This window comes from Penaeus vannamei, chromosome 2 (genome assembly GCF_042767895.1).
Source record: "Penaeus vannamei isolate JL-2024 chromosome 2, ASM4276789v1, whole genome shotgun sequence".
Lineage (NCBI taxonomy): Eukaryota > Metazoa > Arthropoda > Malacostraca > Decapoda > Penaeidae > Penaeus > Penaeus vannamei.
This window is the reverse complement of record NC_091550.1, coordinates 1,288,569-1,303,568: the sequence shown is the minus strand read 5'-3', so window position 1 is coordinate 1,303,568 and position 15,000 is coordinate 1,288,569. Positions and strand designations below refer to the sequence as shown.

Sequence of the window (15,000 nt, the reverse complement as noted above, 5' to 3'; positions counted from 1 at the left end):
CCAAAAAAAAAAGGGTATCTGATTTCCTTAATGTATTCCGAGCTCGTTTTGCTGGTAATAAGCCATAACTGGGTATTATAAGGTCTACGTCCCCATCGTCTATTACTTCTTGATCGATAGAATCGCCAAGGGATCTCAATTTGCATCAAGGGGATAATCTGCCGTTAGTAATCGCTATTGGATCTCCTTCCATTACCTCTACGCTGCCCAAGCTCGTCAACTCGATAAGCAATCTAGAGAAAAAAAGAATATAAGGAAAAAGAAAAGAGTATCCTGGTCTTTGGAAACTGTTCAAACTCGTAAACTCAATAAAAAAATGAAAAAAAAAACAGAAGGGAAGCAGTCTTTAGAAACTCAAAAATCGTAAACTCAAAAAAAAAAAAAAAAAAAAAACACACAGAAGGGGAGCAAGTCTTTAGAAACTCAAAAATAAAATCCTGAACCGATGCTCATGTCACCGAGATGACCTCCACCAAAATTGCAAAAATGAGAGGCCACTTCGCCTCTTTATAGGGGACGAGATCCCCCTAACCTTCTACCTCCTAACTCTCTAAAATGAGCAGAAAGAATTAAAAGTGCTAAAAAAATATATAAATAAATAGAGAAGAAAACATACTTTACAAACCCCAAGTCAGAAAAAAGAAATAAAAATAAATAAATAAAAATACTTAACAAAACCTAAGGCAGAAAAAAGAAATAAAAAAAAAAAAAAAATCCTTAACAAAACAATCCAAAATAGGCAAAAAAAAAAGAAAACAATCCAAAAATAAGCAAAAACAAGACCTTAAAAAAAATCCTTAAAAAAAAAGAAAACAATCCAAAAATAAGCAAAAACAAGACCTTAAAAAAAATCCTTAAAAAAAAGAAAACAATCCAAAAATAAGCAAAAACAAGACCTTTAAAAAAAAATCCTTAAAAAAAAGAAAACAATCTAAAAATAAGCAAAAACAAGACCTTAAAAAAAAGAAAACAATCCAAAAATAAGCAAAAACAAGACCTTAAAAAATAAAAATCCTTAAAAAAAACACACACCACAAGCCGCGTATCAGCCGAGCCAGCCTCCCTCACCTGACACGGCGTCGATGCAGTTGATGAAGGTCTCCATGTTCTTCTCGCACTGGGCTTCGTTCACGTAGAAGTAGGTCCTGGCTCCTGACACCTGCTGACGGCGATCGGCGAACTTCCTCTGCGGGGTGTAGCGTTCCATGGCGTTCGACCCCTCGGCCTTGGACTCGCAACCCCTGTGCGTGGACGAGGTCAAGTTAGGTCAAGTCGGCGAAGGGAATGGGAGAGCTGCGAAGGGTAGGCCTACGAAGCATATACGTGTACACTGAACTACGTACATAGGAAATATATCGCTTTGACATGTACAATATCTGCGACGAGTTAAAAAGTGCGAATCCTACAGCACTGACTGGGTCTGGTGCGCCAACACGGGTTAAAAATTACATCAGCAACACTGTAACACTTTAGGACTTTGAAAACACCTGGACACAAAGCAAGGACACGTTCAAAAAAAAAAACAAATTCAATGAATATCAATTATATATATAAATATGCGGTGCTCCAAACAGCGGACCCACGGTGCCTTTGGGGAAAAATGAAATGCGATATTTTTAAACAATGACTGAAAAAAAAAACATCTTCAACCCCCCCCCACACGTCCCTGAATTCTTCGAACTGGAAAACCCTCATCATACTAAATACTCGACAAACCAATCTATTTTGAATCAAATAATTTCAATAATCCTAAATCAAATAAACACATTTTTCTCTAGATAATTTCAAACAGATTTTGACTAATTCGCTTCCGTAAGCTTTCTGCGTCGACCAGCTTCGAGGTCGAGCCAGACCCGACGCGAACAACAAAGCAAAAGAAAAAATATGTTTACACCAAAATATACTGCGTCAGTATCTGTAAATAGCCTATTTATTGCTATGTTTTATTTTCAATATTACTTGAAATATTAACCTAAAGATGGGAATCTATGCAAAGTTTAACCAATGTCTAGACTACGTTTTAAGTATGTGCTTAATACCTGTTTGTAGGTCTGTAGTACATTACTCATCAAGGTGTATAAGCGTGTGTGTGTGTGTGTGTGTGTATATGTGTATGTGTGTATATTTGTATATGTGTGTGTGTATATGTGTGTGTGTATATATATGTGTGTGTATATGTGTGTGTGTGTGTGTGTGTGTGTGTGTGCATGTGTGTATATATGTGTATGTGTGTGTGTGTATATGTGTGTGTATGTGTGTGTATGTGTGTGTGTATGTGTGTGTATATGTGTATGTATATGTGTATATGTGTGTGTATGTACATGTGTGTGTATATGTGTATATGTGTGTGTGTGTGTATGTGTGTGTATGTGTATGTGTGTGTATATATATACATGTGTGTGCGTTTGTATGTGTGTATATGTGTGTGTGTGTATATATATGTGTGTGTCTGCGTGCGTGTGCGTGTACGTGTATGTGTATGTGTACGTGTACGTGTGTGTCTGTGTGTATCTGTGTGTGTGTGTGTGTGTGTGTTCGTGTGTTCGTGTGTGTGTGTGTGTGTGTGTGTGTGTGAGTGTGAGTGTGAGTGTGAGTGTGAGTGTGAGTGTGAGTGTGAGTGTGAGTGTGAGTGTGTGTGTGTACGTGTGCGTGTGCGTGTTCGTGTGTGAGTGTGAGTGTGTGCATATGTGTGTTGCATGTGTGCGTGCGTGTGTGTGTGTGTGTGCTTTTCACTAACGTGAAAGGGTCGGCCTAGCACCGCTTGCTCTACGCTTACGAGAAATAAAAAAAGCAAAGGCTGGTAAAATGCCAGTCACCGCATGGCTTCTGATATAAACTTCAGGAGTTGATCATTTTAGAGATTAAGTAAGAAGGATTCGCCAGAGAGAAAACAGCTAAATAAATCAAATAATTTATTTCAATAAGCTTCGTCATAGCGTTGTATGTATCAACAATAATGAACTCTCTTGATAAAAGTTTTTAAATCCAACACAATTTATCTGTCATTAGAGAGCTGAAAAAATATTGAAACCTCAATGATATCTGATACTATGTACCTTGCAATGACATGAAAAAGCAATGTGAAGACATAACACCTGTATACACCTAGTACTGCACTCATCAGATCTCCGATAAGATGGCCTGGTTCCAAGAAATAACAATGCTATCTTTTTGCTTTTTTTTTTCCTCCCCGTGTAACCTACCTGCCCGGTGTCCTCCAAGAAGCACAAACACTGGGTCAGAGGTCACTCGCTCATTACTCAGCTCTTCCCTCAAATCTGGTCTGCTTTGGGCCTGCTGAAGGGCAGTTTAACAGCACCAAAATACCCCTCACCACATGGGTTTCAATGAACGCAGTTAATAGTAACAAATCCAGTATTAGAGACGGAACAAAGCGGCGACAGGGTGCCTGACAGCGCAGACTGCAGGGGAGGCTCGGCGGGGGGGCTCTGCAAGGAAACCACAAACACCGGCACTCAAGAATTGGCTGCAACAGAGGGCCGTCAAGAAAAGTGGGTGGCTTTACAAAATAAGGAGACAGATTTTCTTTTTCTTCCTCTCTCATTCCTCCGTGTGTACTGGCACGCCTCCCGTTCCCCCGTGGCGCCCTTTCAACTATTTTCTCAATGGACTGGTTTGCCAACAGCGCCCAGTGGCGTCTTCCGAAACACAGCTGTCGCGGGAAAACGTAAACTGTTGACTCTGCATTTTGTTTGCTTCTACATTAAGATCAAAATGGGAGAGATTTCGTGCCTCATTCCTTCTAAAATTTTGAATTCCAGGGATCTGAATCTGACCCTCTGCTCAGATTAATAATCGGGCGACTCATAAGGGGCGAGCAAGTGAGATGAATCGTACCAGCAAAGAATTAAAACTGACTCAGCGGTGAGATGTAACTAAGTAGCTCTTAAAGCACCAAGCGCCATTCAAGTGGAGGCCTTCCGCCCCGCAGAGGTTACAGGTCTACTGGTATGGGGCCGACTACACCTAAGTGGTTGTGCTTACACCAAAGCCCGCGCACCAGGCCGGCCAAAGTTAGTCTCATTATTTTGTACAGCCGCGGTGTCAGGGAACAGAACAGCTAACGTTAAATAGCCACACAACTCGGGGACACAACGAGAAGACGGGGAACAGCTGCCATTCAATAATACCATCTGGGCGAGCGGGGCTTCCGGGGTGGCCGCCTCCTCCAGCGCGTCGAGCGGCAGGACCTGCAAGGGAGACCACAAGAGAAGACGTCGTTCAGTCTCGTTCTTTCGGGACACACAGCGAAGGCGTGGACACCGAGGCGGCGCCGTGCTGCCTGCCGCAAGGGGCGAGCTCTACGTACGAGGACCTACCGTGACGATGCCCTGGGGGACTTGGGACCGCGAGATCTACCCCGGGGGGCGATCCTCACACGGGACGACACCCAACAGCGCCACCTAAAGACACACGGTTCACACAACATGGAAATTCATTCATCGCTTTCGCCATTTCTCTCGTCTCTGACGCCGTCACGACACACGCACATAAAAGACGGATCAATCCATTTCAGGTCTACGTGTCCTGCACACCCGCCTCCCCTCCCGCGATGGTCCAAGTTAAAGTCCAAAAAAAGAAGTGTCTGTGAAAGTGGCATTAGATCGGAGTCAAACCTCATACACATCGGTGTTGATAAACAAACCCAACAAGGAAAAAAGACCGATACATAAATATGGCTCACGACACAAACTTGCGAGATAAATATATCGGAATAGGTTATCAATAAACTAGAGTTAGCAGGGGTAGGTGCTTCGGCCTCAGTTTATGATGAAAAGGAGGCCGGAGCGAAAGCCGAGGCAGGGTGTGTGCAATCAGGCTGAGTACGTGAGAGATCTCAGGTAGACTGCAAGCAAGCAAGCAAGCACGGCGAGATTGCACATCGATCTAGAGCAGCAACAAAGAGAGAGAGACACGCACGACGCAGGGACACAGATCATGGCGGTTATTATCACCACCTTTCCAGCAGGCGTCATTGCCTTATGAATGCGCAGTCCTTATACCTAATACATGCATCGGGAGGGAGACTATGAGGAGGGTTAAGGGAGACGTCAAACTGCGCATGATACGAGGAAGAAAAAGCTCCTGCCAAGGCCCGGGGGAGGAACTCGTGCCAAGCGCTGGCCCGCGACTTCGTAAATCCGATCATTTATTTGACTGGCCAAGAAAACAATATAAAAAAGAACTGTATTATCATCTTAAAACCCAGTGTATTTATTGACCGGGCAGACATCATCGAGACTTGCGCACTTCCCAAGAAAGCTTCGGACAATGAGAGCTTTCTTGCAAAGGGACTCGCGGCCGCCCTCGCATGGCATCGCAGACGGTGAACATGGCGCGGGAGAGCAGGGGAGGGGGAGGGGGGAGAGAGGGGGGAAGAAAGAGAGAGAGAGAGAGAGGGAGAAGAGAGAGAGGGAGAAGAGAGAGAGAGAGAGAGAGAGAGAGAGAGAGAGAGAGAGAGAGAGAGAGAGAGAGAGAGAGAGAGAGAGAGAGAGAGAGAGAGAGAGAGAGAGAGAAGGGAGAAGACAGAGAGACAGAGGGAGGGAGGGAGAGAGAGAGAGAGAGAGAGAGAGAGAGAGAGAGAGAGAGAGAGAGAGAGAGAGAGAGAGAGAGAGAGAGAGAGAGAGAGAGAGAGAGAGAGAGAGGAAGGAGGGAGAAGAGAAAGAGAGATAGAGGTGGAAGAAGAGAGGGAGGAAGAGGAGGTGAAGGAGGGAGAGAGATATTAAGAAAACAAGAAAGAAGATGCAGAAGAGCTGACGAAGAAGAGGAATACCCGAAACATACAGATAAAGAGACAGACAAACAGACACACGAAAAAGGAAGAAGAAGAGAAGACACGAAACGAAAAGAGGACACAAGGCAGAGGAGAAAGAGGGGGGGGGGGCACACGAAGGACGGAAGGAAGGAAAACAAAACGCTAACTTCCCCCCTCCCCCTCCACCCCCCCCTCCCTCCGCCACAGATCATAAAGAAAGCCAATAGGCGTCGAACGGGAGGGGGGGGGGGAGGGGGCGGTCATGCGGGGAGAGGAGAAAGGAGAAAGGAAGAAAGGAAGAAAGGAAAGGAAGGGAAGAAGAGGGAGCAGGAGGAGGAGGAAGAAGAAGAAGAAGAAGAAGAAGAAGAAGAAGAAGAAGAAGAAGAAGAAGAAGAAGAAGAAGAAGAAGAAGAAGAAGAAGAAGAAGAAGAAGAAGAAGAAGAAGAAGAAGAAGAAGGAAAGGAAGGAAGAGAGAGGAGGAGGAAGGTGGAGGAAGGTAAGAAAGGAAGGAAGAAGAAGAAGAGGAGGAGGGGAGAGAATAGGAGGGAGGGGGAAGTGGAGGAAAGGGGAGAGGGGAAGAGGGAGGAGGAGAGAAGAGAAGAAAAGGAAAAAAGAGTGGGAGAAGGGGCAGGGAAAGAGGACGGGATAGGTTATGAGAGGAAAAGGAGAAGGGAATGGGGGAAGATGGGAAAGATGAAAGAACGAGACAACAGAGAGAAAGAGAGAAGGAAGAGAGGAAGAGGAAGAGGAAGAGGAAGAGGAAGAGGAAGAAAGAGAGGGAAGAGGAAGAGGAAGAGGAAGAAAGAGAGGGAAGAGGAAGAGGAAGAGGAAGAGGAAGAAGGAAAGAAAGAGGAAGAAAGAAAGAAAGAAAGAAAGAAAGAAAGAAAGAAAGAAAGAAAGAAAGAAAGAAAGAAAGAAAGAAAGAAAGAAAGAAAGAAAGAAAGAAAGAAAGAAAGAAAGAAAGAAAGAAAGAAAGAAAGAAGAGAAAGAGAGAGAGAGAGAGAGAGAGAGAGAGAGAGAGAGAGAGAGAGAGAGAGAGAGAGAGAGAGAGAGAGAGAGAGAGAGAGAGAGAGAGAGAGGAAGAGGGAGAGGGAGAAGAAGAAGGGGGAGGAGAGGGAGAGGGAGAAGAAGAAGGGGGAGGAGAGGGAGAGGGAGAAGAAGAAGGGGGAGGAGAGGGAGAGGGAGATGAAGACGGGGGAGGAGAGGGAGAGGGAGAGGGAGAAGGGGGAGGAGAGGGAAAGAGAGAAGAAGAAGGGGGAGGAGAGGGAGAGAGAGGGAGGCTGCAGTGAGGAGTTAGGTGACGGAGATCGACCGGCGAGAGAGGGACCTCGGCCTCCCCTCGCTCTCCCTCCGGCCTACCTCGCCCCCCTCTTTCTCTCGCTTTTTCTTCCTCTTTCCCTATCTTCCTCTCTCTCTCTCTCTCTCTTCCTCTCTCTCTCTCTCTCTCTCTCTCTCTCTCTCTCTCTCTCTCTCTCTCTCTCTCTATCTTTCTCTCTCTCTCTCTCTCTTCGCTTTCTTCTCTCTCTCTCTCTCTCGTTTTTTCTTCCTCTCTCTCTCTCTCTCTCGCTTTCTTCTTCCTCTCTCTCTCTCTCTCTCGTTTTTCTTCCTCTCTCTCTCTCTCTCTCTCGTTTTTCTTCCTCTCTCTCTCTCTCTCTCGCTTTTTCTTCCTCTCTCTCTCTCTCTCTCTGCTTTTTCTTCCTCTCTCTCTCTCTCTCTCGCTTTTTCTTCTCTCTCTCTCTCTCTCTCGTTTTTTTCTTCTCTCTCTCTCTCTCTCTCGTTTTTTTCTTCCTCTCTCTCTCTCTCTCTCTCGTTTTTCTTCCTCTCTCTCTCTCTCTCTCTCGCTTTCTTCCTCTCGCTATCTCTCTCTCTCTCGCTTTCTTCCTCTCGCTATCTCTCTCTCGCTTTCTTCCTCTCCCTCTCTCTCTCTCTGCTTTTTTCTTCCTCTCTCTCTCTCTCTCGCTTTTTCTTCCTCTCTCTCTCTCTCTCTCGCTTTTTCTTCCTCTCTCTCTCTCTCTCTCGTTTTTTCTTCCTCTCTCTCTCTCTCTCTCTCGTTTTTCTTCCTCTCTCTCTCTCTCTCTCGCTTTTTCTTCCTCTCTCTCTCTCTCTCTCTCGCTTTTTCTTCCTCTCTCTCTCTCTCTCTCGCTTTTTCTTCTTTTCTCTCTCTCTCTCTCGCTTTTTCTTACTCTCTCTCTCTCTCTCTCGCTTTTTCTTCCTCTCTCTCTCTCTCTCTCTCTTTTTCTTCCTTTCTTTCTTTCTCTCTCGCTTTTCTTCCTCTCTCTCTCTCTCTCTCTCTCTCTCTTCTTTTCTCTCTTCCTCTCTCTCTCTCTCTCGTTTTTCTTTCCTCTCTCTCTCTCTCTCTCTCTCTTTTTCTTCCTTCTCTCTCTCTCTCTCGCTTTTCTTCCTCTCTCTCTCTCTCTCGCTTTTTCTTCCTCTCTCTCGCTCTCCTTTCTCTCTGCTTTTCTTCCTTTCTCTCTCTCTCTCTCTCTTTCTTCTCTCTCTCTCTCTCTCTCTCGCGTTTTTCTTCCTTCTCTCTCTCTCTCTCTCTCTCGCTTTTCTTCCTCTCTCTCTCTCTCTCACGCTTTTTCTTCTCTCTCTCTCTCTCTCTCTGCTTTTTCTTCCTCTCTCTCTCTCTCTCTCTCGCTTTTTCTTCCTCTCTCTCTCTCTCTCTCTCTCAAGTTTTTCTTCCTCTCTCTCTCTCTCTCTGCTTTTTCTTCCTCTCTCTCTCTCTCTCTCTCGCTTTTTCTTCCTCTCTCTCTCTCTCTCTCGCTTTTTCTTCCTCTCTCTCTCTCTCTCTCGCTTTTTCTTCCTCTCTCTCTCTCTCTCTCGCTTTTTCTTCCTCTCTCTCTCTCTCTCTCGCTTTTTCTTCCTCTCTCTCTCTCTCTCTCGCTTTTTCTTCCTCTCTCTCTCTCTCTCTCGCTTTTTCTTCCTCTCTCTCTCTCGCTTTGTTCCTCTCTCTCTCTCTCGCTTTGTTTCTCTCTCTCTCTCTCGCTTTTCTTCTCTCTCTCTCGCTTTTTCTTCCTCTCTCTCTCTTTCGCTTTTTTTCTTCCTCTCTCTCTCTCGCTTTTTCTTCCTCTCTCTCTCTCTTCTCGCTCTTTCTCGCTTTTCCTCTCTCTCTCTCCCTCCCTTTTTCTTCCTCTCTCTCCCTCTCGTTTTTTCTTCCTCTCTCTCTCTCTCGCTTTTTCTTCCTCTCTCTCTCTCTCGCTTTTTCTTCCTCTCTCTCTCTCTCGCTTTTTCTTCCTCTCTCTCTCTCTCGCTTTTTCTTCCTCTCTCTCTCGCTTTTTCTTCCTCTCTCTCTCTCGCTTTTCCTTCCTCTCTCTCTCGCTTTCTCTCTCTCTCTCTCTCTCTCTCTCTCTCTCTCTCTCTCTCTCTCTCTCTCTCTCTCTCTCTCTCTCTCTCTCTCTCTCTCTCTCTCTCTCTCTAATGTCGCGTGAGAGAGTCGTCCCTCCATAACCAACAGTTTCCTCATGAATATCAAAACAGCTGAGCGATTGTTTTGGCATGTCTCCTAAAAAAAAACAAATAAAGGTAAACAAAAACAAAATTACTGAATTGTGACTTCCAAATGGGGCGGAAAACATTTCGTTAACTCTTGCCAAGTTTCATTCAATCACCATTTTTTTGCACGTTTATTTTTGTTTTTGTTTTTCTATCTACTTGCTACTTCTATTAGCGAAAGACCTTGGCAGATAATGGAAGGCAGGCAGCGCTAACTGATATTCAACATGATGATAATAAAAAGGAACAAGAGATAAGCTACACATTGGAAAAGGATTTCTGAAGGACGTAGAGACAGCCACACGCGCTTATCGACGCTGAATACAAGGATATACAGAGAGAGATAAATAGATGCAAAGCTTCATTCATAAAGTTATACACAAGGCGTGCTCCAGATTCAGATTAAGACCTCAAAGGTACTTTCCTTATCAAATTTATTCCAGTTTTAGCATTTTCGCCAATGAATGGACACCCACAGTGGCATTCCTCCCGCCATGTATACAAAGAGGAGATCCACTTGCTAAAAAGTCTCATTAAAAATCGGGCAATTTAGTGACGAAACGGGAGTACACAGCCTTCGTGCACACAGACAAAAAAAAAGAAAAGACGCACATAAGACTCCCAACAGCCCGGCGTGCCACACGGCCATAGTCTAACACAGGGCCATCTCTCACCCCCAGACATTTAACACGGGCATTACCCCCCTCCCTCTCCTAAGGCTAATTCTAAGAACAGACTGATTCTCTCACGTTGTTTTGGCGGGGAGGAACGAGAGGTAAGGAAAGAAAACGTTCAGCCAAACTTACCCCTTTTCCTCCACACGTTCAGATGATGGCAAGCAGGACCAGAATAGAGTAAATACATCATTAAAATACATAAGGTTGGGTCGTGCAACTTCGCGCCGGTTTTAAGAGGATCGAGGATGGTAGAAAAGGTTGGCAAGAAGGAATTGAGCTCAGAGCTTATTAGGGGGAGAAAAGGGAGCGTTTTTTAGCTTCTAAGTGAGAGAAAAGGGAGTCTTTTAATAGCTCATAAGGGGGACAAAAGGCGAGTTAATATCTTCTTGAACATCACAAGCAAAAATCACTTACATTACCAATAAAAAAAATATATCAACAAGCAATTGATTGGCAAGAGAATCAACAACAACTTGGAAACAGATCCTGCCACACCAGTCAGGAACAATGACCCAATTCCGATAAGTCCCCGCGTGTTGGGGGCGTGTGGGGAGGAGGGGGGCGTGTGGGAGGAGGGGGCGTGTGGGGAGGGAGGGGGCGTGTGGGGGAGGAGGGGGCGTGGGGAGGAGGGGGCGTGTGGGGAGGAGGGGGCGTGTGGGGGAGAGGGGCGTGTGGGGGGAGGAGGGCGTGTGGGGGGAGGAGGGGGCGTGTGGGGAGGAGGGGGGCGTGTGGGGAGGAGGGGGCGTGTGGGGAGGAGGGGGCGTGTGGGGAGGAGGGGGCGTGTGGGGGGAGGAGGGCGTGTGGGGGGAGGAGGGGGCGTGTGGGGAGGAGGGGGGCGTGTGGGGAGGGAGGGGGGCGTGTGGGGGAGGGGGCGTGTGGGGAGGAGGGGGCGTGTGGGGAGGAGGGGGCGTGTGGGGAGGAGGGGGCGTGTGGGGAGGAGGGGGCGTGTGGGGAGGAGGGGGCGTGTGGGGAGGAGGGGGCGTGTGGGGAGGAGGGGGCGTGTGGGGGGAGGAGGGGGCGTGTGGGGAGGAGGGGGCGTGTGGGGAGGAGGGGGCGTGTGGGGAGGAGGGGTATGTGGGGGGAGGGGGGCGTGTGGGGAGGAGGAGGGAGGAAAGGACATAATTTACCATCCTGGAAGATACAAAAAAAGAGAAACGATCCACACGCACACAATAGCTTGTTGGTGTTGGCGTGATGGGGGAGGAGGAGGAGAGTGACGGGGGAGGAAGCGGAGGAGTGGGAGAATGAGGGAGAGGAGAGGGACGAGGGGAATGAGGGAGAAGCGAGGGACGAGGGAAATGAGGAGAGGGTAGAAGAGAGGGACGAGGGGAATGAGGGATAGAGGAGATGAGAGAGGAGAAGGACGGGGGAATGAGGGGTGAGGAGTGAGGGGGACTGGGGAAGAAGAGGGAGAGCGGGGGGGCACGAGGGAGAGGGGAGAGGGACGGGAAGACGACATGAAGGAAAAATAGGGAGAGGAGCAGGCAAGGGAGAAAACGAGGGTGAAGGAAGAGACCACGAAGAGAGAGAAGAGGGAGAAAAGAAAGAACAAGAAAAAACGAAGACAGGAGAGAGCAAGGAGGACAAAGAGAAGGGGGAAAACAAGAGGAGGAGAAGAGAGAGAACAGAGAACAAGGGAAGAGAAGAGAAAGCCCAGAGGGAGAGAGAACAAGGGCGAGAAAGACGACGACAAGGAAGGAGAGGGGGTGAGAGGAGGGACAAGGGGGGTAGGGGTAAGAGGAAGGAGAAGGGAGGAAGGTAGGAGGAGGGAGAAGGGGGTGAGAGGAGAGACAAGGGGGTAGGGGTGAGAGAAGGGAGAAGGGAGGGGGAGGTAAGAGGAGGGAGAAGGGAGGGAGGTAAGAGGAGGGAGAAGGGAGGAAGGTAAGAGGAGGGAGAAGGAGGGTAGGGGTAAGAGGAGGTCAAGGGGGGTAGGGGTGAGAGGAGGGAGAAAGGGGAGAGAGAAAAGGAAGGTCAGTCACGCCATACCGAGGTTAGCTTCCGCCCTCATGACCCAGCCGTGACTTCGGGCGACACGGAAACCACCGATAAAAAAAACTGATCAAACAAATCAATTAATAATTTTAAGAAAAAAAGGGGAAAAAAAATAATCCTCCATTTCGGACTCACGTTATTTTATTTCTCTCATTTAATAAGCGAAGATGAGATTGAGACGCATTTCGGAGGAGACGAGAAGGAAAGAAGGAAGGGAGGAAGGAAGGGAGGGAGGGAGGGAGGGAGGGAGGGAGGAAGAGAGGGAGGGAGGAAGGGAGTGGAGGAGGAAGGGAGTGAGGGAGGGAGGAAGGGAGGAGAAAGGGAGGGAGGGAGGAAGGGAAGGAGGGAGGGAGGGAGGAGGGGGAGGAAGGAAGGAAGGGAGGAGGGAGGTGGAGAGATTCGAGGCGTAGGAAGCGCGTGCGTGACGGAAGGCAGGTGAGGAGAGGAACCCAACAATGATGATGATGATGATGATGATGATGATGATGGTAATGATGATGATATTACATGATGATGATATATTAATGGTTTCCGTACGAATGAAATGATTTATTTGATGATGGTTTCCATTGAATGAAAGTGATGATGATAATGAACAAATTGAACGAATGAATGACGAAAATGATAAGATGATGATGCATGATGATGATGATGGATGGTCATCGTCACACGAAATGATGACGATATTGTTCAAATAATGATGATGATGATGAATGACGAACGCTGCAATTGAATGAATGAAAACGATGATGATGATGATGATATTGATGGTATCAACACCAATGAATGAATGAATTGAATGATGCAATACGATGATGATGATGATGTCACGAATGATAATGATGATGTGATGAATGAAATGATGATGAATGATGATGATGAAAGAATGATATTTAAACAAATTGAATGATACGAATGAATGAATGAATTAAATGAATGAATAACAGAATGAATGAATATACTTGAACGTTAATGAATGAATAACAATTAAATGAATGAAAGGAGGATAGATGATGAAACATGAACAGCGATGATGAATGATGAAACAGGCCATGATGATGGATGATGATGATGATGATGATGCAGAATGAAGGAATGAAGGATTTGAATGAATGAATGAATGGAAGATAATGATGATGATGTTGATGATGATGATGATGATGATGATGGAACAACGAATGAATGAATGAAGAATGATAAATGATGATGATGATGATGATGATATTTGTCAATGTGATGGTGATGATGTGATGCACGAATGATATTTAAATGATATGATGAAAATGAATGATGATAACGAATGAATGAATGAATGAATGAATGAATGAATGAATGAATGAAATGAAACAATGAATGAAGGTAAATGCAATAAAAAGTGAGGGAGGGAGGGAGGAAGAAAGGAAGAAGGGAGGAAGGAGGGAGGAAGAAAGGGAGGGAGGGAGGGAGGGGGAGGGAGGGAGGGAGGGAGGGAAGGAAGGAAGGAAGGAAGGAAGGATGGAAGGAAGGAAGGAAGGAAGGAAAGGAGGGAGGGAGGAGGGAGGAGGGAGGAGAGAGGAGGGAGGAAGGAAGGGAGGGAGGGAGGGAAGGAGGGAGGGAGGGAGGGAGGGAGGAGGGAGGAGGGAAGAAGGAAGGAAGTGAGTGGAAGGGAGGGAGGAAAGAAGGGGAGGGAGGGAAGAAGAAAGTGAGGAGGAGGAAGCAAGGAAGGAGGGAGGAAAGAAGGGAGGGAAGGAGGGAAGCAAGAAAGGAGGGAGGGAGGGAGGGAGGGAGGGAGGGAGGGAGGGAGTCCGGCGCCAAGACTGGGCAGGAGGACTCGGATGCCAGAGGAGGAGGTCTCAGCGCCCGGGCATTCGGCGGAGGAGCACGAGGTGGGCGTGGGCGCGACTTACGAAATGATTGGAATTATGCAATACTATTTTTAAAAAACGTTAAGGAAATGATTCGAATTATGCAATACTATTTAAAAAAAAAAACGTTAAGGAAATTATTGGAATTATGCAATACTATTAAAAAAATAATAATAAAATAAAATAAAAACGCTAAGGAAATGATTGGAATTATGCAATACTATTAAAAAAAACGTTAAGGGATTTATTTGAATTATGTAATACTATTTCTTTTAAAACGTTAAGGAAATGATTGGAATTATGCAATACTATTTTTTAAAAAAACGTTAAGAAAATGATTGGAATTATCCAATACTATTTTTTTTAACGTTAAGGAAATGATTGGAATTAAGCAATACTATTTAAAAAACGTTAAGGAAATGAAATGATGATGACGATGATTAGCAACAAATGATAACTTTCCGGCAGAGGCGAAAGAAAATATTCAGCACAGAAAAAAAGAAAGCTGTCACACATACACCATATCACCCAAAAAAAAAATATTGCTCTCTTTCTATAATAAAGCATATCGTTACTCCCCTCGAATTCCTTAATTAATGATAAGTCTTAAGCTTCTTAATTAAACAAAAACCAAAAGACACGAGCGTGACAAAAAAAAAAAAAAAAAAAGTTACGTCAGTCGCTTCTTCAACTTTTTTTTTCATTTCTTTTCTCCCATTTTCTTCGCTAAGCAAATTCTCGCGTACCGATCTACCTATTCTACTCATAATCCCTCACATTTCCTTCTCATTTCCACCTATTCCCCCACAATATGAAATAAAAGTTTTTATCTACCTAGCTATTTATCCTTTTCTACCCGAGGGACAACGGGCCTAAAACGCACCGATGACGCAACCCCGCATAACACTCCATTTAATCGGACGAACAAATACACTGAACGGGCATATACTTGACGGAGTGTTTAGGGTATCAATTGGTCCCAAGTCCCCACCGTAACACGCCGACGATGCCACTCCAGAAGTTGGTCTTTTGTGGTCTTTTGGTGGAGTGATGCGTTTAAGCGGAGTGAGCGCGGGCGAGACCGGTTGAAACCGGTTCGGCGGAAGGCGAGGAAAGCCGGCGGAGGCTAGTCACATGGCGGCGCGGGGGGGGGGGGGTTAGGGAAGGAAAAACAGGAGGGAGGAAGGGAAAGGTAGGAGGGAGAGGGAGAGGGAGA

The 15,000-nt window shown here is 46.1% G+C and overlaps 1 protein-coding gene across 4 annotated transcripts in view; it reads right to left on the bottom strand.

The window, feature by feature from the left end:
- The window catches only part of LOC113811679 (proline dehydrogenase 1, mitochondrial), a 76,301-nt gene that overhangs the window by 24,794 nt on the left and 36,507 nt on the right, over positions 1-15,000 (bottom strand). For 2 of the 4 annotated variants that reach the window (XM_070128391.1, XM_070128409.1), the window contains exons 3-4: positions 4,152-4,211; positions 1,069-1,241 (exon numbers count right to left, since the gene is read on the bottom strand). In XM_070128391.1, the coding sequence (XP_069984492.1) occupies positions 1,069-1,241; positions 4,152-4,211 (233 nt within the window). Of the gene's footprint in view, positions 1-1,068; positions 1,242-4,151; positions 4,212-10,077; positions 10,117-15,000 lie in introns of all 4 variants that reach the window. The other 2 variants (XM_070128397.1, XM_070128404.1) reach the window with 2 other exon arrangements.